Source organism: Panthera onca, chromosome A1, assembly GCF_046562875.1.
Source record: "Panthera onca isolate mPanOnc1 chromosome A1, mPanOnc1 haplotype 2, whole genome shotgun sequence".
In the NCBI taxonomy this organism is placed as follows: Eukaryota; Metazoa; Chordata; class Mammalia; order Carnivora; family Felidae; genus Panthera; species Panthera onca.
In genome coordinates, this window is record NC_138339.1 from 103,158,214 (window position 1) to 103,185,861 (window position 27,648).

At 41.2% G+C, this 27,648-nt stretch overlaps 1 protein-coding gene across 6 annotated transcripts in view; it reads right to left on the reverse strand.

Annotated features, from left to right (window-relative positions):
- The window catches only part of NAIP (NLR family apoptosis inhibitory protein), an 87,945-nt gene that overhangs the window by 58,186 nt on the left and 2,111 nt on the right, over positions 1-27,648 (reverse strand). For 4 of the 6 annotated variants that reach the window (XM_078449160.2, XM_078449162.2, XM_060635600.3 and 1 more), the window contains exons 2-14: positions 27,065-27,635; positions 26,047-26,146; positions 24,602-24,683; positions 23,661-23,712; positions 20,200-20,319; positions 17,742-17,841; positions 11,348-11,429; positions 10,118-10,175; positions 7,895-10,000; positions 4,685-4,852; positions 3,068-3,220; positions 2,658-2,744; positions 470-634 (exon numbers count right to left, since the gene is read on the reverse strand). In XM_078449160.2, the coding sequence (XP_078305286.2) occupies positions 470-634; positions 2,658-2,744; positions 3,068-3,220; positions 4,685-4,852; positions 7,895-10,000; positions 10,118-10,175; positions 11,348-11,429; positions 17,742-17,841; positions 20,200-20,319; positions 23,661-23,712; positions 24,602-24,683; positions 26,047-26,146; positions 27,065-27,632 (3,841 nt within the window). In that variant the 5' untranslated portion in view covers positions 27,633-27,635. Of the gene's footprint in view, positions 1-469; positions 635-2,657; positions 2,745-3,067; positions 3,221-4,684; positions 4,853-7,894; positions 10,001-10,117; positions 10,176-11,347; positions 11,430-17,741; positions 17,842-20,199; positions 20,320-23,660; positions 23,713-24,171; positions 24,443-24,601; positions 24,684-26,046; positions 26,147-27,064; positions 27,636-27,648 lie in introns of those variants that run through there. The other 2 variants (XM_078449164.2, XM_078449157.2) reach the window with 2 other exon arrangements.

Sequence of the window (27,648 nt, forward strand, 5' to 3'; positions counted from 1 at the left end):
TACTGGGAGGGATTCCATTACATAAAAGTTTAAAACAGTGAAACTAATCTATGGTGAACAGAAGGGGTCTAATGGTCACCTGTGGAAAGGAGGGGAATGTTGTCAGAGCACACAGGATGTAGGCTTCTGTGATCTTTGCAATACTCTGTAATCTGGGTGATTTCCAACCAAGTATGGTTAACCACCAAGTATGGTTAATAAAATGTTCATGTATGTTTACTGGATAATTTATTGAGCTGTACACTTAGGATTTGTGTACTTTTCTGTATGTGTAATCTTCAGTTTTTAAAATGGTATAAAAAGGAGTGCATGGAGGATATGTGGCCTGGTATCAGGAACACAAAGTCAAAACAGACTTGAGGCACTGTGTAATCTCACACAGGAGGCTATCAACATTTTGCAACAGAAAGCTTGAGTACTAACACTGGCTTTTCTGCAAGCTGAAACCATTTATCTAAGGCTAACTCACCAATTTCCATCACACTGTCATCATCCAAAATCTGGCACAATGAGAGAATTCGAAGAAACTGAAGATGCTGACATTGCTGGATGATCAGTTTGGCCACTTGCTGAATCCCATCCCCAGTAGGAAGTTCCAGTTCTTCCAGGTTGTTAAGAGAACCTAAGGTGTAGGCTATCAGAAGAGACAAAAAAGGTATTTTCCGTGCAATGTGTTACCAAATAATGGTAATGTATAGCCTCAAAATCACGCATAGTCCAGGAGGCCCCATGTAGCATGGAGGCTGTTCCTCTTCCTCTCCAAAGCACAAGAGAAAGGGGTCAGCCTACACCTTGATCCTCACTGCTACCTGCAGTCAACAATTCCTCTACCGTCCCCCTACCAATCTCTCCGGCACTGAGGTCCAGAATGCCTACGATATTTCCTTTTCCTTTTTAGACTCAAGCTGCTACTGGCCTCCAGGATATTCTCCTAGCTTCTTAAATGGCTTCAGCCACCTTCCTCTCAATCCTATCTCCTGCTATATCATCCTCAGTGATTTCTACTTCTGCCTCCCAGCACTAAAGCTTCACAATCCGCTACTCATACCTTTGCACTTCGACCCCACCTTGGCTTGGTACATTATGGATCACTTGAAAGTGATCTCCTTCTAAGACCTTAGACTTGGAAATATTTTTAACACTTTCTAGCATCCAACAGTGTTCCAAGCTTGGGTTTTAAATTCTGTGTTCCATCCAGTTCTTCTATCAGCCATTTCTCTAAAGACCGTGGTTCCTTTTAGGGAGGCCAGTATTTAGGAGTCAAGATCTGGCATTTGGGGCACTCATTAATACGAGGATCTTTTTTAATATCTCAGTTGACCGAGTTACGTATATGTGTGTATATAGAGACATGTAGCTCACTATATGTGTATATATATATATACATGTATATATATACATATATATGTGTATATATATATACATATATAAACATGTGTGTATATATATAAACATTAAAAACCATGAGTCCACACCAGTATTTCCACATCTAATTTAATACCTTAAAGTTCTTTCTAGCCTCTCCTTTCAATATTTGTCAATTCCTTCTCCAACCATGAGGAAATTTGATTCTCATTATACTTAATGTATTATTAATTTAATCAACTTGTTGTATATGGCAGCCACCTCCTTGGCCCCTCAATTTTGCCTCTGCCCCACTTAGTCTTCCTGCTCCTCCCCCAGCCACATGCTGCCTGCAAAGGAAGGCAAGAGGAGAGAAGGGAAGAGGAAGACATCCAGGTGATCATGCTAACGTTTGAGAAGCACAACCGCTCTATACTCCCTATCTCCACTGCCTCCTCTTATATTTTCCTGTGTTAAAAGAAAAAAGCAAAAAGCCCAAAATGAGTTGCTTTTGCCAAGCCCCACATCACTAAACCAAGACTTAATTTTTAGTTTGAGCTGTCCCAGAAATGGAATCTAAAACCAGCCAATCAGGAATTGCCAGATCAGCACTAGTTAGGTAATCTACCCAATAGAACTCTGCTATCCCCTCTAAAGGAAAGTAACCTTACAGTAACCAACGCACCTGCTTTTTTGTCTACTATAACTTCCCTGTTCCTGCTCCCTTATGCCTATAAAAAAATCTTTCGTTTGGTTCAGCCTCTCAGAGCTATGTCCTTCATTCACTGGACACTGCCTGATTCAAATCCATTTTTGTTCAAATGAACTCTCAAAGTTTCTAATATGCCTGGATTTATCTTTTAACGTCTATTAGAATTCTTCCATGAGCACACATTCCTTTTGTAATCATAAAAAAAATTGAGTATTTAGGCAATTTCAATAGTTACCATTTTGTCAATTCTGAGTTTTCACAAAGTTCTCTTAACCTTGAAAAGATAGTTTTATCTATATTCCAAAAACCTTTGACATAACAGGGATTTAGCAGGTTTGGAATGGGTCCCTGACAATGAAATTGCATCATGCTGTAATGACCAAACATGTATTCAAAGAAATAAGTCACTCTAAGAATGAGTGACTATTGAATGAGATCAAGTGAGATCAGGCATTTGGAGGCTCAAAGCTGAGCAGCCCCTGCCCCTTCCTCCAAATGAGTAAGGGCCGCTAATATCTATAGTGATCTGCTGTGGCTTACACAAAATAGAAGAATTTCAGGGGAAGAATAAAAAGTAAAAGGCACAATTTTGCAAACATACCAAATTTTTCAGATGTTTCCTTATCAGGAAATTGTTGGTTTTTAAGACTTAGTATCTTCAGGGAAATAAAATTTGGCAAAGCAGTGACTATAAAAGGGAAAACAAATAGGTTTGTCAGCTACGTCTTTTATACCAACAAATGTATGTAAAGAGTATCAACACAGTAATTCAGATTTTATTAATTAGTATGACTAAATAATTAAAGCTCAGGAAATAATTCTGATAACTACAAATATTTAAACTTCCAGAAACAAATACACCTTATTTGAAAATTCATTTAAAATCAGATCTAATAGCTTAATTCTTTGACCTCAAGTACATATTTAATAAAATTTACCTTTTAAAAGTGCCTAAAATGACTCTGCATACAGATGCATCTGAAACCAAAATTTTATGATCTTAGGTCTTACCAAATGGGATGGGTGTGAAAAATGATCCAGAAAAATTAATTTCTTTGAGTTTCTTGCAGGAAGAAAGTGCAGTCATGAGAGATTCAAAATCCGAAATGAAATTACATTGCAGATGAAAAACATGAAGGTTTGGAGAATTCTCAATTAATTTCACTATAAAATATCAAAGATTTCAGAAATTAGAGAAAATTGCAAATTTCTTTCAGAATTAGCCATATCGTTCTGTTTCAACAATACAGAGTTAGAACAAAGCACCATGAAGTAATGATCCAAGAATTGGGCCACTTATAGGTTCAAGTTCTGCAACTAACCTGTGAGTTATGTTAACTTGGACAGGTAGTTACTGACACTCTCTGGGGATCAGTTTTCTCTTTTATAAAATAAGAGCTAAGAGTTTAGACTCAGTAAGGTCACCTTAGGCTTTAACATGCTAATGTCTTAAGTTTGCATGTGACCGGCATTTACACAGTAGGAATATGATACAAAGGAACATAACAGCCATGACAAATCTGAAGAAAACCTAAATTTGATGTAAAAATTACAAATACAAGAAAACTACCACTTCCACTTTCAGCTTCAAAGAATTTTATAGCATGCAACTCTTCCTGTTAATTCCACAGAGATTTACATTGCCTCAATATGTAGGGCTCAGTCTTCACTGAACTAGGAATTGAGGACACCTAAGTCATTTTGTTACAAGATGCATTTAGGAAAGATGGCTGCACAAATTGTTCAATCAATAGCATAGGCTGGTGAGAAAAGGGGAAATGCTTCCAATTGCTACCCATCAGCAGATTTCCCCTCCTCCACTCCAATCTGGAAGATCTGAAAGTTGAAATTTAAGAGCAAATTAAATAAAATCAAAATAATTCTCCCAAATAGTTTGGAGAGACATTTTACCAGTGGTTAAAAGCACAGACTTAGGAGTAATCAGAACTCCTAGATCTGATTGAATCCCAGATTTACCATTTCCTTAGCTGGTTGACCTCAAGCAAATTACTTATCTTCTTTATACTTCAATTTCCCTAGCTTTAAGGTAACATTAATAGTACCTTACCTCATAGAAGGGTCTGAAGATTAAATGGGTTAATATTTGTAAAATGTTTAGAACAATTCCTAACATGTCGGGACACCTCGTGGCTCAGTTAAACGTCTGACTTCAGCTCAGGTCATGATCTCACCTTTGGTGGGTTCGAGCCCCGCGTCTGTATGTCTCTCTCTCTCTCTCTCTGCCCCTCCCCCACTCACATACTGTCTCTGTCTCTCAAAATAAAAACGCTCAAAGTTTTAAGGAAAAAAACAATTGCTAGGACATGTATAATAAGGGCTCAATAACTTCAAATACCTCTCTGCTTTCTTTTTAAAGATTTTTTTAATCTCTACACTGACTATGGGGCTCATACTCAGGCCAAGATCAAGAGTTGCAGGCTCTACCGACTGTGCCAGCCAAGTGCCCCTACAGTTCTCTGTTTTCTTAATGAGGAAGAGTGCTATTCCCACAATTCATTATGGATACAGGCTACAACCTGAGATTTACAAAAGCTGTAACTCTTAGTTATTGGCCAAGTTGCCTTTCCAAACGATGCAAAAACACGTCAATCAAAGTGCCATCCTTACCTAGCTTAGAAGGACTATACTCAGCTGAAATTTTGATCAGTAATTTCTCCATGTGGTGGAGATTGAAGAATTCTTCAGGAATGAGTGCAAAAACATTTTGTTGATGATGCAGATCCACAGAGAGTTCTTTCAGGCATAGGAACTTGTCCAAATTAGTAAAAAGTTTACCTAGAAGGCAGCACACAGTTTGCCATTATTAATCTAAGGAATTCCAAATGGAAAATTTGAAACTGTCATTTTGAGTCAGCAATCCATTTTCTTATTTGCAAATAAAAACCTTCCATATATCATAAAACATTGTTTTTTCTAGAAAGCACATATATGAACATGCTGCTTTTTGTAGCGTCTACTGATTACTCTATGAGAAGCCCTGTGCTACTCTGGATGCACAAAAGTAAGACGTCTTCCCAAGCAGTGCTGAAATGACAGAATTTCCACATGCAAAAGAATGGTGTTGGACCCTACCTCCCACCACCATACATAGCTACCTTAAAATGGAACCGCCACCAGAAGAAAAGATCGGAGTCAATCTTCATAACCTTGGCTTTGACAATGGATTCTTAGATATGCTACCAAAAACAGTAATTTAGAACTTATGTGCATTTAAAGACATTATTGACACAATGAAAAGACTATCTCCAAAATAGAAAATATTTTCAAACCATATGTCCATTAAGGATTCAATAACTAGAATATTAGTTATTCTATAAAGACTCCTACAACTCAAGACAAAAAGATAACACAATTAAAAAATGGGCAAGGAATGGGGCACCTGGGTGGCTCAGTAGGGTAAGCGTCTGACTTTGGCTCAGGTCATGATCTCATGGTTCATGAGTTCAAGCTATCTGTGCTGATAGCTCGGAGCCTGGAGCCTGCTTCAGATTCAGTGTCTCCCTCTCTCTCTGCCCCTCCCCTGGTCATGTTCTGTCTGTCTGTCTCTCCCTCTCTCCTTCTCTCAAAAATAAATGTTAAAAATTATTTTAAAAATGGGCAAAGATTTAATAGACCTGTCTCAAAAAAGGACACATAACCAGTAAGTACATGAAAAGATGCTCAAAACCGTTAGTCATTAGGGAAATGCAAATCAAAACCACAATGGGATACCATTTCTCACCTAATAGGATGACTTTCTAATTAAAAAAAATATATGTAGCAGCAAGTGTTGACAAGGTTGTGGAGAAACTGAAACCCTCATACATTGCTGATGGGAGTATAAACTGGTGTAGCCACTGTGGTGAACAGTTTAGAGGTTCCACAGAAATTGGAATTATTGTTAACATCATCCAGCACCCCACTTTTAGGTATATATCCAAAACAATTGCAAGCAGGATCTCAAAAAGATATTTGTACACCCATGTTGACAGCAACATTGCTCACAATAGCCAGAAGAAAAGCAAGTGTCCATCAACAGATGAATGGATAAACAAAACCTGATATATACACGGGAAGATTAGCTATCAAAGGGAACCAAGTTCTGATACAGGCTGCAATACAAATGAATCTCAAAAATATGCCAGGTGAAACAAGCAAGACACAAAAAGCCAAAATGTTGTATGATTCCACTTACAGAATACCTAGAATGGACAAATTCATAGAGATGAAAAGTAGGATAGATCTTATCAGTGGCTTGGCGGAGAAAGGAGGCACTGTTTCACTGGTACAGAGTTACCGTTTGGAGCGATGAAAACGTTCTGGAAATGGATAAAAGTGCTGGTTGTGCAACACTGGAAATGTACTTAATGACACTGAAATGTGCACTCAAAAGTGGTTAACACGTTAAGTGTTAGGAATATTTCACCATAAAAAGGCATTTTAAAAAGAGTAAGTTGTTTTCTAAATTTGAGGATAAATATCTACCCACAGATCCTAATAACGTTTGGTGACCCTCCAGCAAGGTAACACAGAGTAAAGCACATCTAGGCATATAACAAACTGCTGAAAACCAAAGCCATACAAGCAGCAGAAAATTAAAAAACAACAACAACAACATAAATACTATTTACAAAAGTGTCTAAAATACCTAGGAATAAATGTAATGCAGGACACACAAAGGCGACACTGAAACATCTCAAATATTGCTTAGACAAGTGACAGGGGACACAAATGAGAGCGATTATTTCCCAGAGGGTACAAGCCCTTTCTTCTGTTAAGCAGGCAGGGTAAGGGTAATTTTCAAGCATCATGGTACATGGAATGAATGAATGAATGAATGAATGAATGAATTTATTTAGAGGGCACAAGTGAGCATGGGACTGAGAGAAGGAGAAAGAAAGAGAATCCCACAAGAGGTAGAGAGTGAGAGAGAGAGAGAAAGAGCAGCAAGGCTCCTGTTTTACCCGAAGCGGGCTCAAGCTCAGCACATGTGGGACTCACACTCAGGAACCATGAGATCATGACCTGAGGCGAAGTCAGATCTTAACCAACTGAGCCACCCAGGCTCCCCTATCCTTTTACGAGTAAGTAATTTGTGTCTGGTTATTAAGAGCCTTCATTGGGGGGTCACCTGGATGGCTCTGTCGGGTAAGTGGCCGACTCTTGACCTTGGCTCAGGTCATGATCTCACTTTGAGTTTGAGCCCCGAGTTGGGCTCCATCTGACAGTGCGTAGCTTGCTTGGGATCTGTCTCTCCCTCCCAATGCCCCTTCCCCCATGTGCAATCAATCAATAAGCAAACTATAAGAAAAAAAGCTTTCATTGGTTAATATTTTAATTTTATGTTAATTATTCAAAAAGCATTCTATTATTCAGAGGCCTTTCACTAATCCTATTGAAAAAATAGGTTAGTCGGGACGCCTGGGTGGCTCAGTCGGTTAAGCGGCTGACTTCGGCTCAGGTCATGATCTCGCAGTCCGTGAGTTCGAGCCCCACGTCGGGCTCTGTGCTGACAGCTCAGAGCCTGGAACCTGTTTCAGATTCTGTGTCTGCCTCTCTCTGACCCTCCCCCATTCGTGCTCTGTCTCTCTCTGTCTCAAAAATAAATAAACATTAAAAAAAAAAATTTTTTTTTAAAGAAAAAATAGGTTAGTCAACAGTTATCTTTTTTTTTTTTTTGTCATCTAATTCCCTTTTTGTCAAAGGATTATCTTATATCTATTCTATCAGCCAGCATTTATGGTCTCATGCTTTCAGAAGTTTCCATCCACCTAAAACTAAGAGTGAGAAAATAAAATTACACATCAGAATAGTCATCTAAGATATATTCAGGTGTACCTGGTACCTGCCTTGTCCCCAAGACTTGAAGAGACTCCAGGGCAGGCAGGGTGAGAAGCAATTCCTGTTCTGCTGTGCTCAGCTCCAGGCAGAACACTGAGCACTTGGTGACAGAGTCCTTACTCTGCTCCAGAGCAGGGCCGATGCCCACCATAAATTCCCCACTGTTTTGTAAATGGAGTTCGATGCACTGCGAGGCCGAGAAAATGACTGTGAGAACCCTGAGCATCTCCTGGTTCACAGTGGCCCCTCCAGACACATGCACTTCCAGAAGGGGGATCTTGTACTGCTTTGGAGAAAGGTGCCAATAGCCAGAACTGATGTCTGGTGGTTTCGCGAGTCTCAGGTTCTGAAAGTGCTTTACGTTTTCTTCTTTTTCAGCTATATCCTGCTTCCACGCACTCACAGATTCAAAGGCAGAAACACAGTCCTGATCAACAGTCGGTGCCTGTGATTTGTCTATGCATGTTTCCAAGATTGACAAATCTAGTGTGTGTACCTCATTTCCTCTTATGGAGACCTGGATGCTCCTCAACAATAATAGGCTTTCTGGGTGGTCAAAAAAATATGGTAAATTAAGTACATCCAAATTCAGGGTTTTCCCTTGAAGGAACTGCAAAATAAATGGAGAGCAGGCAGCAACAGTGTGGCTTTGGTAAGCAATTTTTATGGCAAGAGACAGTAACTGGTTTGAAATGATTGAAAAGTAACTTTCTGGAGATACCTGCCACACTGACCTCATACATTCCAACTTCTCTGAAATTTCTGGATGGTGCTTCAGGTAGTCATTGTTTTTCATTATTATCTCCAATGACTCTTTACTATCTGCCAAATGAAGCAAATGAGATACCATCTTTGGCCCTGCCTTTGTTGAAGGGTGGCAGGAGAAGTAATTCAAAAAATTGCTGTAGAGACCTACAGCCGTCACTGATGAGTTAATTCGTTTCAAATAAGAAAGTCCCAAATCTTGATCTTCTTGCCTGTCAGAATCCAGAAGTTCAATCAGCCTCTTCCCTGCAAGAAATTCTTGGAATGCGGGATTTAGAAACTGGTAGACCGGTCTTAGTCTCTGGGCTGTGAATTTGCTCAACAGGCACGAAACTAAATCTTCCCTTTCATCAATTCCTGCTTCTGTAAGGTCATCGTCACTGAACTCAAAGCAAGATGAAAACAAACCTTTCAAGCCCAGCTGGCCACAAGAGGACACGGTTGCTCTGACAAGTTCAGCTTTAGATTTGTGCTTTAAGAAAAGGCATTCTATATACGACTTGAAAATAGCCACACCATCAATGGCTTTGTTCAAAGGATACTGCAACCAGTTAGCACACAGTGATGTTACAAAGAGAGGAGTCTTGTGAATTCCCCGCAAATTCTCGCTCATTCTAAAGTAAACCATAAACTTTCGCAGACAACTCATATCGTGTGAAAAGAGTTTCCGTAATAAATACATGGTATTATAGAAGGGAAACACTTTTATCTCCAGAATCGTGTCTAGGTATCGGCGGATGTCCCTGGCCCTGTTTGTATGTACACCAATCAATAAGCAGCTCCTTGAGTGGTTTTTTTGAATTAGTTTTTCTATGACCTGGGGAACTGAGCACATCTCTCTGTAGTCATCCAAAAGGAATAACACTTGATTCTTTAACTGCTCGATGATGTTCCTCAGGCACATTTCGGTGACAGAGCCTTCCGTTTTTAGGAGTTGGTCACAAATGATGGTGGCCAGCCCCTGGTCCAGTCTGGTAGAACTAAGGGAGAGATAGAAGACCAGCTGGAACCTGTTCAGCAAGGGACAGCATCCTGATGCCCATAGAAGAGCTATTTTCTTCAGCAGGACTGTCTTTCCACTACTTGCTTCGCCCTCCACACACATGACCGAGTTCAAGTTGGCAAAGACCTCCGGCAACACCACGGGCTCTTCCACAGGACTGCTGATGTGTTTTAAAGCCAGGGCTAGATCACAACCCAGCAAGTGGTCGGTGGCCAGAGAGGGAGAGGCCTCAAGCAAACACATGTGGCGGAAACTGGCACTGGTATAGAATTCTCTCAGCTGCTCGCTCAGATTCTTCGCCTCCTGAAGCCACTGGGCTTCACCCTGGGCCACTGCTGTGGAGAGAAGAAAAAAGGCACAGCTGCAAAGATGTACTCTCTCTCTTCAAATCTGCTACACACAAACAGAGGTACACATGCGTATCATCCCCTGTGTCGCTTTGAAATCCTTACCTGGTACTACAGAACTAACTGCTGCTGAATCTTCACCATAGCTTTCACTTGTGGTGTCCTTTGAAAATAAAATCCTCTGTTAAATCAAATTCTGTGTAAGACAGTAGGGCATCATGTCACAGCTGGGGACCAAACATCTAAACAAAGCCCCCCCCCCCCCGCCCAGATGTTTATGCCAGTTGAAGGGGAGAGCAGCACAAATATGAAACAATAAATGATCTGCAAATACCCTCAAGTGTCTCCTAGGTGGCCCATGTATGACACATGCTACGGGTGAATCGGGCAGTGGTTCCTCTCCAGACAACCAGAACCACAACGTGTGCAACGAGAGGGGCCCTCCAAACATAACTGAGTGCAGCTTCTGACCATAGTTATTCACATTTTTAATATACATACCTGGGATATGGAACGATCATATTTCTTACGAAAGAAGTTACTGAGATATCCCCAAGACTTTCGTCTTCAATTTTATTTTTCCATCAAGTGCAGATCAAGTTACTTTGTTTTCTTTTCGTAGAATCAAAGACATAAAAGATCTAACATACAGCCTCAAAGAAGAGGTGTGTACATCTGTACTAGGTTAACAGTGACTTTGATCTCAGAGAACAGTGTAGGATTTCTCAGTTTAAAGGGACCAACCTATGATCTGGATTTATCAGTTGGTCATTTGCTTTTGTAAAGAAAAATATTATCTTCTGAGCCCTAGAAAAAGGCCAAGTCAAATTTTATGGTCTTCCAAATAAAGATCACATAGGGAATCCAGGTAGCCTGGATGCTAATCAGATCTAAGTCTAAGAGTCTGGGCCCCAAAGTAGAAGGGACTGACTCTACATTTCGTGAAGCTAACTGTTAGGTCTTATTATAGTATCCTCATCTATACTTAGTACACGATAGGTGCTTAATAGGTATTTGTAGAACGTATTTCCTTATTTAGGATGAGCAATTCCTGTTCAAAAACCATTTTCTAGGGGTGCCTGGGTGACTCAGTCAGTTAAGCATCTAACTCAGTTTCGGCTCAGGTCGTGATCTCACAATTAGTGAGTCTGAGCCCCACATGGGGCTCTACACTGACAGCACAGAGACCACTTGGGAATCTCTCTCAGTGTCTCTCTGCTCCTCTCCAGCTCTCTCCCTAAACAAACAAACAAACAAACAAACAAACAAACTTAAAAACATTTTTTCTATCACATGATCACATACTGTTAAAATTCACAAGGTGATGTTCGTTACCGTTAATTCAGAAAGTTCACAGTGGTTGTGGTCATCTGGAATCCCTTCTGCACAGGACTTCAGATTTTGGAGAAACTGACAACTAAGCACAAAGTTAAAAGTTATAAAACCAGTTGTATGCAATTAAACGTTTGCATTAGGTTTTCAAATATTCTGTAATAGAATTCTGTGTTTTCTGTTTTTGGTATTCTTTTTTGAGAGAGAGTGCACATGCATACGAGCAGGGCAGAGGGCAAAAGAATCTCAAGCAGGCTCCACGCCCAGCACATAGCCAGACCTGGGGCTCGATCCCACAACCCTGGGATCATGACCTGAGCTGAAATCAAGAGTCATACATTCAACCAACTGAGCCACCCAAGCACCCCACTGTTACCAAGTTTTTAACGGCAAAAATTAAACATCTAGAATGGTTCTCAGCAACAGCAATGCAAATGGTTCACAAAATAACAATGCAGACAGCCAGTAAATTTGGAGGAATGAGTGCACATTTAATACTCATCCATGAAACTTACTAAAATGGACCTAAAGATTCAAAAACAGAGAAGAAAACTCCATCTATGAATTACAAAACAAAAAACAGGACATGAATAGAAAAATTGCTAAGATGTAAATAAAGCTGGAATTGATGGTAATGTACCAATGTTGGCTACATACCAATGTGATTTAAATCAAATATACCACAATGATTTAAGAAACTGGGTGTGGGAATATAAGAACTTTCTGTTTTATCTTTGTACCTGATCTCTAAATCTAAAGTCATTCTCAAATCAAAAGTTTATTTTCTAAAGAGCTCCGTCAACATGAATATAGATAAAAACCACAAATATACTTAAAAACCATTTGCACTACTAGGTATTTACCCAAAGGACACAAAAGTACAGATTCAAAGGGGCACATGAACCCCAATGTTTATAGCAGCACAATCAACAGTAGCCAAATATGGAAAGAGCCCAAACGTCCATCAACTGATGAATGGATAAAGAAGACGAAATGTTACTCAGCCATCAAAAAGAATGAAACCTTGCCATTTGCAATGACATAGGTGGAGCTAGAATGTATTATGCTAAGTGAGTAAGTCAGAGAAAGACAAATACCATATATTTCATGCATATGCAGAATTTAAGAAACAAATCAGATGAACATGGGGAGAAAAAAAAGAGGGAGGCAAACCATAAGAGTCTTTTAATGACAGAGAACAATCTGAGGGTTGCTAGAGGGGAGATGGGTACGGGGATGGGCTAAATGGGTGATGCATATTAATTTAAGGAGGGTACTTGTTATGATGGGCACAGGGTGGTATATGTAAGTGATGAATCTCTGAATTCTACTCCTGAAATCACTATTACACTGTATGTTAACTAGAATTTAGAATTTAAATTTGTTTCAAATAAAAATTTGAAACAAAAGCTATTTGCCAGACATCATCAAACTGGGTGTAGATATCCTTTAAACCCAGGTATGATGTTTGCCTGAAGAACCAAGGGGAAAATTTCTAAAGAGTTCTACAAAGATTACCTTGGACACATGAAAACTATAGAAGTGACTAGATAAATTGGATAACTAGGAACAACCAACTGTCTCAGGCTCATTTTCATGCTGCAGAATCAAAACAATGGATAATACATTCTTATTTTCCTACATGGTTGGAAAGGAGTCCAGGTATAAAAGGATAGTTGCAGGTAAATGGCAAGTAGGACTTCTTAAAAAAAATATTTATTTATTTTTGAGAGAGAGAGTGCAAGCCAGGAGGGGCAGAGAGATAGGACAACAGAGGATCTGAAGCGGGCTCTGTGCCCACAGTGCAGAAGACTGACGAAGGGCTCAAACCCACTAACTGTGAGATCATGACCAGAGCCAAAGTCAGACGCTCAACCAACTGAGCTACCCAGGGCGCCCCATCAGCAAGTAGGACTTTTAATTTTTCTGTCCAAGGTTACTATACTGACAAAACCATCAAGGAAAGGACTCTCTGAAGGAAGATAAGATATAGACTTTTTCATACAAAGCCAATACACTTGGTAGCCAGCAGACCAGAACTGTTCTTCCATAAAAGCAAAATGGTAACAGATAGACGTAAAGGAACGAAGAGTGCTTTGGATGTTTAACTTGGATGGTAAATAAAAAAAATATTTTTTTCTTCTTTTTAAAATGTATTTAAAAGGTAACAGTTGAAAGCAAAGACCTAACACTGTATTGTGAGATTTGTCATATATGTGGAAAGTAAAAACATAGGACAACACAAGCACAAAGCGTAAGAGCGGAGAAACAGGAGTCTACTGTTATATGGTTCATACATTCTATGTCCAGTCTTATAATAATATTTGAAGATGACTGTAATGTATTAAACATGCACACTGTAAATTCGAGAGCAGGCCGTAAAAGGCCAAAATAAAGATGCACAGCTAATCAGCCAACAGTAGAACAGAATACTTAAAAAAAAAAAAAACAAATTCGAAATAATTGGGAAAGAAGGAAAGTCAACACAAGATGGGAGAAATAGAAAGCAAGTATCAAAATAGTATATTTAAATCTAACCGTATCAATAATTACATTAAATATACATTTTTAATTTATTTTTTTTAATTTTTTTTTTAACGTTTATTTTTGAGACAGAGAGAGACAGAGCATGAATGGGGGAGGGGCAGAGAGAGGGAGACACAGAATCCAAAATAGGCTCCAGGCTCTGAGCTGTGAGCACAGAGCCCGACGCAGGGCTCGAACTCACGGACCACGAGATCATGACCTGAGCCAAAGTCGGCCGCTTAACCGACTGAGCCACCCAGGCGCCCCTAAATATACATTTTTTTTTTAATTTTTTTTTCAACGTTTTTTATTTATTTTTGGGACAGAGAAAGACAGAGCATGAACAGGGGAGGGGCAGAGAGAGAGGGAGACACAGAATCGGAAACAGGCTCCAGGCTCCGAGCCATCAGCCCAGAGCCTGACGCGGGGCTACATTTTTTAAACACCCACATTAGAAAGCAGATATTAGACTATTAAAAAAAAAATCAAAGACACAACTATGCCTACCAGAAACTCACTTTAAATGTCAAGTCATAGATATAAAAGTAGAATTATTTCAAAAAAGGGGTGCCTGGGTGGCTCAGTCAGTTGAGTGTCCGACTCTTAATTTTGGCTCAGGTCATAATCCCAAGGTTGTGGGATAGAGTCCCACATCGGGCTCCATGCTCAGTGTGGAGCCTGCTTAAGATTTTCTTTCTTGGGGCGCCTGGGTGGCTCAGTCGGTTGAGCGCCTGACTTTGGCTCAGGTCATGATCTCACAGTTCGTGAGTTCGAGCCCCACGTTGGGCTCTGTGCTGACAGCTCAGAGCCTGGAGCCTGCTTCGGATTCTGTGTCTCCCTCTGTCTCTGCCCCTTCCCTGCTCATGCTCTGTCTCTGTATCTCAAAAATGAATAAACATTTTTTAAAAATTAAAAAAAAAAAAAAGATTTTCTTTCTCTTTCCTCTGCCCCTCTCCTCCACTGGTGTGGTGTCTCTCTCTCAAATTAAAAAAAAAAAATTATTTCAAAAAAGACTTATGTAACAACTGATTATAGTAAAGCTGGACTGTCTATATTAGATAATGACTTAAAAATAAGGAATATTATGAAGGATAGGGAAGAACATTTCATATATTCTCTATGAAAGAGCCAAGGGCAAAGAATAGCCAAGACAGATTCTCTTGAAGGAAAAGAACATGGCAGTTATACAGAAAATATGAAATTATGCTAAATATCTTTAGTAATTAGACTGATGAAAATTAAAATTTGGGCAATACCAAGTGAGGAAGCAGACCAGTGGAAACTCATCTATGCTCGTGGGAAAATCAATTGGTACGACTTTGAAAAACGTTTTGCATAACCTAGCAAAGGTGAATAGGTACAAACCTATGACCCTGCAATTTTATGGCTTGTTATGTATTTTAGAGTAACAAACGCGAGCCCTGGGAAATACATACAAGAATGTTCCCGGTGGCATTACTTGCAACACTTCAAAAACAAGCCAGGTGTTGAATTAAGAAAAAAATGGATAAATCTTATATATTCATAAAATAACATATGAACCCAGCAGTGAAGACATTGAACTACAGCTCAACGTTTAATTATGGATGAGTCTCAAAAACCATATGAAACAAAACAATCACACAGCAACCACACAGTATGTTTACATGTATTTGAACTTGAAGAACAGGCGGTTAAATATGTTTAAGGATATACACTTAGTTGATAAAACCCTAAAGAGAAGCAAAGGAACAATTAACCCAAAATTCAGGATCATGTTTAATTCTGGATTGGAAGGATGAGGATATAATCAGAATTGGGGAGGGTGGGCACACGGGGACCTTCTAAAGAATTAGTAATGTTCCATTTCATAACTTTACTGATGGGTTCATCGGTTTATTACAGTCCTTTAAATCATACATAAATATTTTAGGTACTCTAGCGCAGGCATCCTAGTTTGCTTTTGTTTTTTTGTTTTTGTTTTTTTTTCAAAAAAGGTAGATAGGAGCATCTGGGTGGCTCAGTTGGTTACGGGTCCCACTTGGGCTCAGGTCATGATCTCACAGGTCATCTCACAGCCCGCATCGGGCTCTGTGCTGACAGCTCAGAGCCTGGAGCCCGCTTCAGATTCTGTGTCTCCCTCTCTCTCTCTGACCTTCCCCCATTCATGCTCTGTCTCTCTCTGTGTCTCAAAAATGAATAAACGTTAAAAAAAATTTTTTTAGTAAAAAAAAAATGTCCTTACTGTTCCCAACAGTTTACTAGATACTAAATCCAAATAATAAAGGACAACTAAACAACTACTCCTGTCAAAACCTGTTCGAAGCAGTATCCTCTTTAGAATCTTAGAATTAGATGGAAGTATTTGAAGATCTGTATGTATTAATACGTATTTCTGGGAAAACTCTTACTAATTACCAAGTGAAAAGAACCTATTTCTTCTTGCAGGCGCTTGGGCGGCTCAGTGGGTTGAGTGTCCAACTTGTGGTTTCAGCTCAGGTCATGATCCAAGGATTGTGGGATTGAGCCCTGCATCAGGCTGTGTGCTGAGCGTGCAGCCTGCTTGGAATTAATCCTCTCAATCTCTCTTTCTCTCTCTCTCTCTCTCTCTCTCTCTCTCTCTCTCTCCTTCCCTCCCTCCCTCTCACACTCTCTTTCTCTAAAATAAATTTTTTTAAAAAATTCACAGAAAAGAAATATTAAAGAAATGGGCATTTCCTCATTTCTTCATGAAATTTTAGAACACTGGAAACAAACAGGAAATTCTAAAAGCTTCCAGAGAGGGGTAGAGTAGTTTGCACTCACAGGATTAAGAATTAGAAAGGCATGGAACTTTTCAACAGCAACACAGGAAGCTATTAGGAAATGTAGCAATGCCTCTAAGATTCAGAATGAGAAGGACTTCCAACCTAGAGTACTAAAACTAGCTAAACTACCCAAACACAAGTGTGGGGTTTGGAGTATAAATATATGCATAATCTTCTGCACTAGTAAATGAACCAAGAGGATGGCATTAGATCCAGCAAGCGGGAGCTACAACACAAGAGGGAAGAAATGGGAATACCCAGGATGAATGTGAGGGAAGATCCCGGGATCCCAGGTGCCTACAGGACAAGTAGTTCATACTGGATCAGGTCAGAAGACATCAGAACAGACCCTTTCAAGAAAATGAAAATGCTGGGGTATCTTGTAGGTCCAAATGAAGGATTGGAGGTTTAAACGTTTGGGAGAATTTGAAGATGAACTAACTATATATAAAAAACTAAGCAAATGGCTATACCTTCTTTAATAAATATTTTAAAAGGTGGGGGGTGCCTGGGTGGTTCAATTGGTTAAGCATCTGACTTTGGCTCAGTTTATGATCTCACAGTTCACGAGTTTGAGCCCCATGTCAGGCTCTGTGCGGACAGCTCAGAGCCTGGAGCCTGGTTCAGATTCTGTGTCTCCCTCTCTCTCTGTCCCTTTCCTGCTTGCGCTGTCTCTCTCTCACTCTCAAAAATAAACATTAGAAAAAAATTTTTAAATAAAATGGCTAATGTATGAATCTCACCTGAAAACAACAAAAATTAAGCCAAACAAAGTTATCACTTCCTACAAAAATTAAAAGTTGTACAGGGAAGAAAAGTAAGTGTTAATTTACTACAAGGTTTAGCTCTGCATAGCATTTATATAGTCATGATAATAAAAACATGTAATGTAAAAATTATTGCTCTAACCAGAACTACACATGTAACAAGGAATTCTACATGTGAAGGATGAAAGAAATAAACACTCATGCTACATAACATGAATCCACGAGGTGGGTGAAGACTTAGAAAATAAAACTGGGGGATGGGGAGAATTATTAAACGTGCATCCAAATTCACAGACACTAAACATTCATTCCACTCACTTGGGAAAATATTTGGCATGATCTTCTAATGGGTCATCACCTTCCTTCCAGTTCTCCATACATCCTCCGCAGAAGAAACACTGGACGATGTCCTTCGTGCCTAAAAGTAAGGAAATTCCATCCACTTGTATGTGCATTTGTCAACTGTCACAGATAACAATCACGAAGCCTTTATGACCAAAACGCTCTTCGTATTTCCAATCGGATTTTGCGACAGAGTCACAGTTTGGGTCACCAGCAAGGTGATATTCTATGTAGGATTCTTCTCTTGGCCAACAGAGTAATCAACTAACGAACCAAATGCTCCTAAGGTACCAGGCACTTTGATAAACACCCTCTCCCTGTCCCATCCTCCATTAATGGAGAGAGAGATTTGCAAATCAGAATGTGGAATTATAGCTCCTCGAAGCAAGAGATTTTTGTCCGTTTCGCTCACTCATGAATCTCACTGGCCTAGAAAAGTACCTAGCACTTCTTATTAAACACTCACTAAGTATTTGTTTAAGGAATAGGACAGAAAGAATGTATTTGGAGCTCAAGGGGAAAAATCTTTGAGGAAATGTAGCAGCCCGTATATAAGTAAATTCATGAAGAATCAAGTGCCTCTTACTACATGATTCCCTGGTTTATTTCACTACAAGCAGCATCAAGTCTCCTTATGAAATTATTTCTCTGAAGGGAAATTAGTATTAGGACCCACCAAATGATTGAAATAGAAATGGAGCATCCATCATCTTCCTTCTACTCTTGGACCCTTGTAGGCACCGCAAAGCTAGGGCAGAAGAAAACCTCCCTTTGTATCTGGACAAAAATACAAGGTCTTAGAGACTGCAAAATCCTACAAGGGTCAGAGGACTCAGACTTGTGGGGAGAGCTGGAGGTTTGAAAAGGAACAGGGTGAGGACACTGGGCAGAGGATCTTTGAGGACACTGGCAAGAGAAAGAATAGAGTATGGAGAAAGCGGGGCTGGGTGGGGGTGGGGGGGGGAATGATGTCTTTTCAAATGCTTAAAATTGTGAGGCATTAAGATTTTTCTGTTCTAGGCACCTGGGTGGCTCAGTCGATTGAGCGTCTGTTCCACTCAGGTCATGATCTCACTGTTCACGAGTTCGAGCCCCACGTCAGGCTCAGTGCCGACAGCTCAGACACTGGAGCCTGCTTCAGATTCTGTGTCTCCCACTTTCTCAAAAATAAATACTTTTTTTTTTTTTAATGTGCAATCTTAAAAAAATTTTTTTTTGTACCAATGGAATAGGTCTGCTAAAGTGACCATAGCATTCCCGTACCCCACAATGCCCTGTGATATTTCTGATACCTACTTGACCACTCAGCACGAGATCTGCATGGACCTCTGCTATCATCACTCCATGTGTGTATTTGGTCTAAAGAAAGACAGCAAGGGGCACCTGGCTGGCTCAGGTGGTAGAGCCTGCACCTCGTGTTTTGAGTTCAAGCCCCACATTGGGCCTAGAGGTCACTTAAAAAAAAAAAAAAAGGCAGCAGCCAGCAAGATACCTAGGAAGGGCACACTATCTTTTCTCTGATCATCTTGCTGTACTCATACGGATATTTTGCTGAGCAGAACGAACCCACTCTGGATTACAGAGTGGAGCTGCCTGAGGACCAACAACTAAACAGAGAACATTACCAACTGACAGCAGATGCTACATGGTCGGAAATCATAAAGAAGAACTTCCTGGGAGAGCCTAGGTGGCTCAGTCGGAAGAATATGTGACTCATGATTGTGGGGTGGTGAGTTTGAGCCCCATGTTGGGTGTAGAGATGACTAAAAAAATCAACTTTAATTAAAAAAAAAAAAAAACTTACCTAAAACACAAGAATTTCCTGATGTTCTCTTCCAAATAGAGTATGGCAAAGGCTGCTATCCACACTCCCAGTATCTCTCTTTCTTCCATGGTAACAGAAACCCCCCTTTTTGCTAGTCATCCAGGAAAAAGAAACAACGTCCTAGCTCCTCTTATAGGTAGGTATGGCCACGTGACTACTAAGTTCAGGTTACAGAGATACAAGCAGAAGGGAAGTACAAAGGTCATGTGACAGTTTCCAGGGAAGCCAAGGTTGGTAGGGGGTGAGGGTTGGAGAATAATGTGTAGAAAGTAAAAGACGTTGTAGGAGCACCTGGGCAGCTCAGTCCCTTAAGCATCCGACTCTTGGTTTCCGCTCAGGTCATGATCTCATGGTTCACGGTTCAAGCCCCACGTTGGGCTCTGCACTAACAGTGTAGAGCCTGCTTGGGATTCTCTCTCTCCCTCTCTCTCCCTGCCCCTCTCCTGTGAGCGCGCACTCTCTCTCTCTCAAAATAATAAACATTTAAAAAAGAAAAGCTGAGACTGTTGAGTCTAGATAAACACAAGTCCAGGACCATAAGGTATAAATGGAGTTTAAGTGGACATAAGAAAGAGCAAGACCAGAGCTTGGCGGAAACTAGCAACTCACCTGTATAGAGAAGACCTGCTCTGACCAGAGCTGAAACTCCTGCAGGGAATGCATGGGGCCAGCTCTTAAAAGATTCCAGTCGTAGTCCTTCATTAGCAAAGATGCTGTCATTGCAATACGCTTGAAAAAAAGGCATACGGGGAGATCAGCAAGCTTTGAGATTCCAACTATCAGTGTTCAAATTACCCCTTTGTATCTAGAGATGGAATATGGATGCGTTGTGTTTTGCTTCAATGCAATTGGAGGAGGGGTTGGAAAAGATGGAATAGTTACGGGAAGCAAGACTGACCGCATGTCGAAGCGCTGAAGCACTGGTAGATATGTGGTGGCTAAACACTACTGTCTCATTTCTGCATAGGTTCAAATTTTTCTATAATAAAACATTTCAAAATGATCTCTTCATCATCTACTGATGAAGTTTTGGGGTGATGGCGGGGTGGTCCAGAACCGATGGCCAAAAAAGGATTCTTGAAGGCATCTTTGGTGCAAAAAGGTGATTTCATTAAAATACGGGGACAGGACCCATGGGCAGGAAGAGCTTCATGGGGTCGTGAGGGGTAACTCATGATATACCCTCATGTTAGGAGGGGGTCAGGGATAGACTAAATCTCTAAGGTATTTTGAAAGCAAGGTTTCCAGGACCTTGAGGGGCTAGCTGTTGCTAGGGAAATGCCAGTTATTAATATTTAATAAAACCTCAGTCATGAGACCCTGCAGATGCATATCAGGGGGCCATAAGCTTGGAGGATGATTGCCAGCATACATCTTGGGGCAGTTGAGGTAAAGGAAGTAGACTTACAGGATCCTCGAGATTGGGATAATGTTAGACTAAGATTCCCTTTTGCCCCCAGCAAAGTGTCATCATCAGACAGCTGAGCTCCGAGGAGGTCAGTCTGCTGGTTTCAAGGACTTGTCAGTGGGCTATAGGCAGTAAGGAAACTCAATTTTTCATTTGCCTTAGTTTCCCACGTCACCATGAAAAGCACTTATACCCCTTTCGTCTGTCCTCTAACATAACTAACCTATGTTAATTTGGTTCTGCGTGTTTAAGATGAAAGCTAGCCTTGGTGTTCTTTAAACACAGGAGTGTCCGAGGAATATCACGTATCACCCACCTAGGGGTCGGGGGCTGTATGTGCCAGCCTGTGTTTTGCCCTCAGCTCACCCCAGGCTCCCTCATCAACTACCATCAAAATAAAACAAGACAGTGCTAGAGGAGATTCTCTTTCTCCCCAGCTTAGCGTCAAGATTCGAGAATATCAAGTTTTCCTTGTTATCTCCCTTAAGAGCAGGCAGGATACCCTTTGGGGTATCCACTCTGTGACGTAGTCTCCACTGGACTTCCCACCTTGGGCTGGGCCTGGGGTTGCGTTCCTGTCTTCTTTCTGTACCCTGTGAGGACTTGAAAACTAACCTATGGGGGCGCCAGGGTGGTTCAGTTGGTTAAGCGTCTGACTTCGGCTCGGGTCATGATCTCACAGTCCGTGAGTTCCAGCCCCGCATCAGGCTCTGTGCTGACAGCTCAGAGCCTGGAGCCTGCTTCAGATTGTGTCTCCCTCTTTCTGCCCCTCCTCCACTCATACTCTCTGTATCTCAAAAATAAATAAAAACATTTTTGAAAAATTAAAAAAAAAAAGAAAACTGACCTATGTTAATTTGGTTCTGCGTGTTTAACATGAAAGCTTGCCTTGGTGTTCTACCTTTGAACACAGGATCCTGCCATTAACTTCGTTTTTAATCTGAATATTACTTAGTATTTTGGAAAAACCCATCTTTTCCTATGTGTCCATTGCTCTCACACAACTATCACACTCACAACCCTTCTGACACCAGATGTGTGAGGGTCCTACGACCGCCCCCTGAAGCCATTCTCTGACACCATCTGGGTGTCCTACAATTTACCCAAATCTAACTCTACCAGAGATATGTCAGATCCCACAGGTTAAGGGCTCAGCCACACAAGACTGCTCCCACACCATTTTATTTGCTAGAGTGGCTCACAGAACTCAGGGAAACACTTACCACTTTCTTTAAGGGGATGATAAAGGATACACATGGACAACCAGATGAAGACATACATAGGCCCAGTGTGTATGTGTGTGTGGGAAGCTTCTGTACAGAAGCTTCTGTCCTGCGGGGAGTTGGCTATGGGTGTATTCTCTCCCCGGGAAGCTCTCTGAACACTATAGTACTGGGCTATTTAAGGAGGCTTCCTCATGTAGGCCTGATTGATCATTACCTCCACTTTCAGCCCCCTCCTCTCTCTCTCTCTCTCTCTCTCTGAAGAATGGGAGGAAGGACTGAAAATTCCAAGCTTCTAAAGGTGGTTTGGCCTTCCTAATGAGCAGCCCCCATCCAGGATCCCACCCACAGCATCCAAGAGCCACCCACCTCATTAGAACAAAAGATCCTCTCAGTGCTCTGATCACTTAGAAATTCTTTTTTTTTTTTATGTTTATTTTTGAGAGACAGAGACAGACAGACAGAGCATGAGCAGGGGAGGGGTAAGAAGAGAAGGAGACACAGAATCCAGGCTCCAAGCTGTCAGCACAGAGCCCAGATGCGGGGCTCAAACTCACAGAGAACCTGACCCGAGCAGAAGTAGGACACTTAACCGACTGAGCCATCCAAGTGCCCCTGATCACTTAGGGATTCTTAAGGGTTTTAGGCGCTAGGTGCCAGGAACTGGGGGAATTTATGTATTTTCTATTATCTCACACCTAATTTCTTAACACTGATCCATTTAAGAACATATTCAGAAGTGTTTTATCCAGAAAATTTAGGACATTGTTCTAAAGAAAGTGTCGAAGACCCAACTCTGTCGTATGCTCATTTATGCCAAAAAAACAAAAAAACAAAAAAAACAAAGTCATTCCAGGGGCACCTGTGTGGCTCAGTAGGTTAAGTGTCTGACTTCAGCTCAGGTCATGATCTCACAGCTCCTGAGTTCAAGCCCCGCGTCGGGCTCTGTGCTGACAGCCCAGAGTGGAGCCTGCTTCCGGTTCTGTGTATCCCTCTCTCTGCCCCTCCCCTGCCTGCACTCTCTGTCTCACTCACTCAAAAATAAACATCAAAAAAAAAACAAAAACAAAAAACTAAGTCACTCCCGAAGACTAGAAATCTCTTATGAAAATAGTTTTTTGTTTTTGGTTTTTTTTAATTATTATGACACCATAGGGGTGCCTGGGTGGCTCAGCTGGTTAAGCTTCTGACTTGGGATCAGGTCATGATCTCGTGGTCTGTGGGTATGAGCCCCACGTTGGGCTCTGTGCTGACAGCTCAGAGCCTGGAGCCTGCTTCTGATTCTGTGTCTCCCTCTCTCTCTCAAAAATAAACATTAAAAAAATGATTATGACACCATAATGTGAGGAAGAGAATGAAAAAAAAAAAAGATGACAAAAAAAAAAAAAAAAGCAAAGGAAGAAACAAGCAAAGCCTTTGGGATATGCCTGAGTCTTTACCTGACACCATAGGTAACTCTCTCTTGACCCAGGAATTCACAAAGTGTTCTCCCTGAAGAAAATTAAAATTCAAGTTATCAACTATTTGACTTAGACAATACAGTGATCTATGAATCACAAGTGGTAAGAACTCTCCTTCCCCCGCCCCCCATAGTTTCATTGGGTTGCGGCAGGTTTGTGGGATCATTCCTAATTTCCATCTCTATTGATGTTGGAATTTCTTAATGCAGTGCAAAAAACAAAAACAAAAAAAACACCTGTGAGTGTTTATCTATAGCCAACAGGGAGCCTTCTCAGGGTCATGTTTTCCAAAGATCCAGTCCAAAATCAGAGTTATATTAACATTGCACAGATGTACTTTGACTAATGAGGCAGTATAAGCTATATGGAGGAAAACGGATTCAGTGAGGTGGTTAGGTGTTAAGCAACCAATCCTGAAACTGCACCCAGATTTCTTTCTGAGCAAACACTCCTCCTCCCTTTCAGGCCATCTTCTTTTCAGGGTTCTCACCTTCTGAGTCCTCTTAGCCAATCCACTCTTTTCTTGTTTAAGCCAATTCGGGAAGTGACCGGACACTAGGGAATCCTTACTAATAGAGTATAAAGTAACCAGCTGGGAGGCAGCAGCTCTGAGGCCAGCTGGGCTGGGGGTACCAGGTGTGAATATCTTATGCAGGCATTCAGGTGGGGGCAGCCATCGGAAGTGGAAGCAGGGTGGGGGTGGGATGACTCCAGTCAAAGAGGGTAAGACTGGTTGTAGTTCAGCAAGACAATGTGGTTTTCTGCAGTCGACCAGAAGAGAGGTAGGAGAAATGAAAGAAGGGAAGAAGAAACAAATGGAGCCCATGACAAAAAAAGAATGCCACCCCCCCACCTTCTAATTCACAAAGTATCAGGTAACCAAAAGCCAACTTGAGAAAATATTTGCTGTTATAAATTACCGTGACACCAACAAATCCCTTGTAGCTTTGGATATACTGTGCAATTTCCTCTGAGGATTTCTTACTTTGAAGAAATTCACATCTGTAATTGGTAAACAATAGTAAACATCTGTCTCTCAAAAGTAAAAATAAACATTAAAAAAAAAAAAAAAAGAATCCAGCACTTAACCAACTGAGCCACCCAGGTGCCCCAACTGTTCTACTTTTGTTTAAAATTTTCAACATCAGGGACTCCTGGGTGGCTCAGTTGGTTAAGCATCCAATTCTTGGTTTGGGCTCGGGTCATGATCTCATGGTTCATGGGTTCAAGCCCCACATCGGGCTGTGTGCTGGTGGCAGGGAGCCTACTTGGGATTCTGTCTCCCTCTCTCTCTGCCCCTCCCCTGCTCGCTATCTACCTCTCTCTCAAAAATAAATAAACGTTAAAAATTTTCAACATCAAAGTTAAAAAAAGGTTTAAGCAATAAATCCGTATTTGGGAGATGTAAAGTCATGTAGAAAATACTACTCAATATAGCATTAAAGATAATTGAAACATACTTCATTTTCTAAGCAGAGAACTAAACGTTGTAATCAAAACTTTTCAGTTTTTGAAATAAAACATTTGCACGAGGTATATATTCAGCAGTACAGGTAACCATGTGTAGTAAGATTTTAAACATGGTGTTACTTTCCAACTTCCTTTATACACTATTTTACATCATCCCCATGCAAATTATTCTTTATTAATTAAGGCAGATCTGGAACTACTTTGCCAAACAGATAGGATTCTAATAAAACAACCTTTAAGAAGTGGTTTTATAATGGAGCGCTTGGGGAGGCTTAGTTACGTGTCCAACTCTTGGTTTCGGCTCAGGTCATGATCTGAGGGGTTGGTGACTTTGAACGCCATGACAGGCTCTGGGCTGTCAGCACAGAATTTTTGGGATTTCTCTCTTCCTCTCTCTACCCCTCCCCTGCTCACATGCATGACCATGCATGTGCTCTCTCTCGAAGAATAAACATTAAAAAAAGAAGTGATTTTATTTTATTTTTTATTTAATGAGAGAGAGAGTACAAGCAGGGGAGAGGGGCAGAGAGAGAGACAGAGACAGAGAGAGAATCTTAAGCAGGCTCCAAGCTCAGTGTGGAGCCCAATGCGGGGCTCCAACACACAACCCAAGGATCATGACCTGAGCTGAAACCAAGAGATGGCCGCTCAACCGACTGAGCCATCCAGGTGCCCCAAAATGATTTTAAATGATACAATTCACATTTTCCACAAAGTAATCAAGCCTTTCTTGAATAAATTCTGAAATGTTCCAATATCGGATAGGAAACGATCAAGACTGAAGACGCTACTCCAGATGACTTGTCTTTTGCCTTACAACAACAACAACAACAACAACAACAACAACAACAACAAAAAAAAGATAATTACAGGAAAAATATATTTATCTACTTACTTGGGGAACCACTTGGCATGTTCCTTCCAAGGATCGTCTCCCTCTTCCCAGTTTCCTAAACATCCACCACAGGAAAAACACTGCACAGTGTCCCGTTTACCTACATGTGAAGGACACATTTAGATCGCCCAGCAATGGCTCGATGGAGTAGTGCAGAAGACGAGTTTCTAGGAGCTGACTGCTTGGTGCATGAGCAAAAGGCACTGCAGCATGTCTGTCTGTTCACACCCCCTGCAGGCTGAATCTCTACCCCACACACAGCCCTTCTCCCCTAAGGGAGCAGTTAGGGTACCCTACCCCTCAGCCACAGCCCTACTTCACATACAGAACGGTCAGCTGCTTATGCACCCGCCCCAATTCCTTCCAAGGGCTGGTGTTTTGCTCTTTGAGCTCTCAGGGAAGGAGTCAGGAAGCCAAGAAACACCAGCACTCATAAAGTAAGGTACCATTAGAAGCTGTAACTTGTAGTTCTGCCATGAAGTTTCCGTGGAGACTTAAGCACATTTCTTAAACTCTTTGAGCCTAATAAACTCAACTGTGAGATGTGGGGAAGGGGCAAGTTGTTGGATTAGAATTAAGGCTGAATTTGAACTTAGCATCAAACACATACTCAGTAAATGACTGCTGCTTTCAAAATTGTCATTCACACTTGTCCTAACATTTATGGCATGGCCAGGAGATTTCAAACATAGTGCAGTTTTCTAGAGTGTAATTCTCCCTATACATTAAAGTTAGCCTTAAAATTAAAGCAAACAACTCCCCCCCTCCCAATACTGCAGCCATTAAAAGAATTAAGGAAAGGGGCGCCTGGGTGGCTCAGTCCGTTAAGCATCTGACTTCGGCTCAGGTCATGATCTCACCGTCCATGGGTTTAAACCCCGCGTCAGGCTCTGTGCTGACAGTTTGGAGCCTGGAGCCTGCTTCAGATTCTGTGTCTCCCTCTCTCTCTGACCCTCCCCCGTTCAGCTCTGTCTCTCTCTGTCTCAAAAATAAATAAACGTTAAAAAAAAAAAATTACCTGTAAAGACAAAGCCAGCAGCTGAGAGGTCCCTCACGGATACCGCTTGCACGTAAAATGGCCAGTTCTGGAAGGATTCGAGTCTGGCCCTGTCTTCCTGGTACCTTGCTTTGTCGCCTCTCAGCATGTTCTCTGGATTCTTGACTCTTATATCATACTTGCCAACGTTACCAACATCTTTGCCCAAAAGGAACTCACAACGTGGACGAAACTTCTTGTGAAGTTCTATGGGGAGTCTGTGGATGTGGGCACAAAAGAGGATTAAGCTGCAGCAGAAGCACTGAATCCCAGATTTTACACCAGTGAAATAAAACCCGGCTGCTGCCATCTCCTGTGGCGTCCATGAGCTGTAGTGCTCACAGGTCACAAAACTCTTCAACCTTTTTGCTTCACTGCGCATGTGTGAGTTAAAGCCTTTCTGCATTTTTTCTCGTTCCTTCTGAAATCCTTCTTCCATTTCTTTGGCGAACTGAACTGCATCTATGCCTAGAAAAGCAGACAACTCCGGGAGCAAAGCAAAATCAAACTCGGAAATCCTATCCTCCTGGGCCGCCTCCTGGGCCGCCATTTTCTGAAAAGGAAAG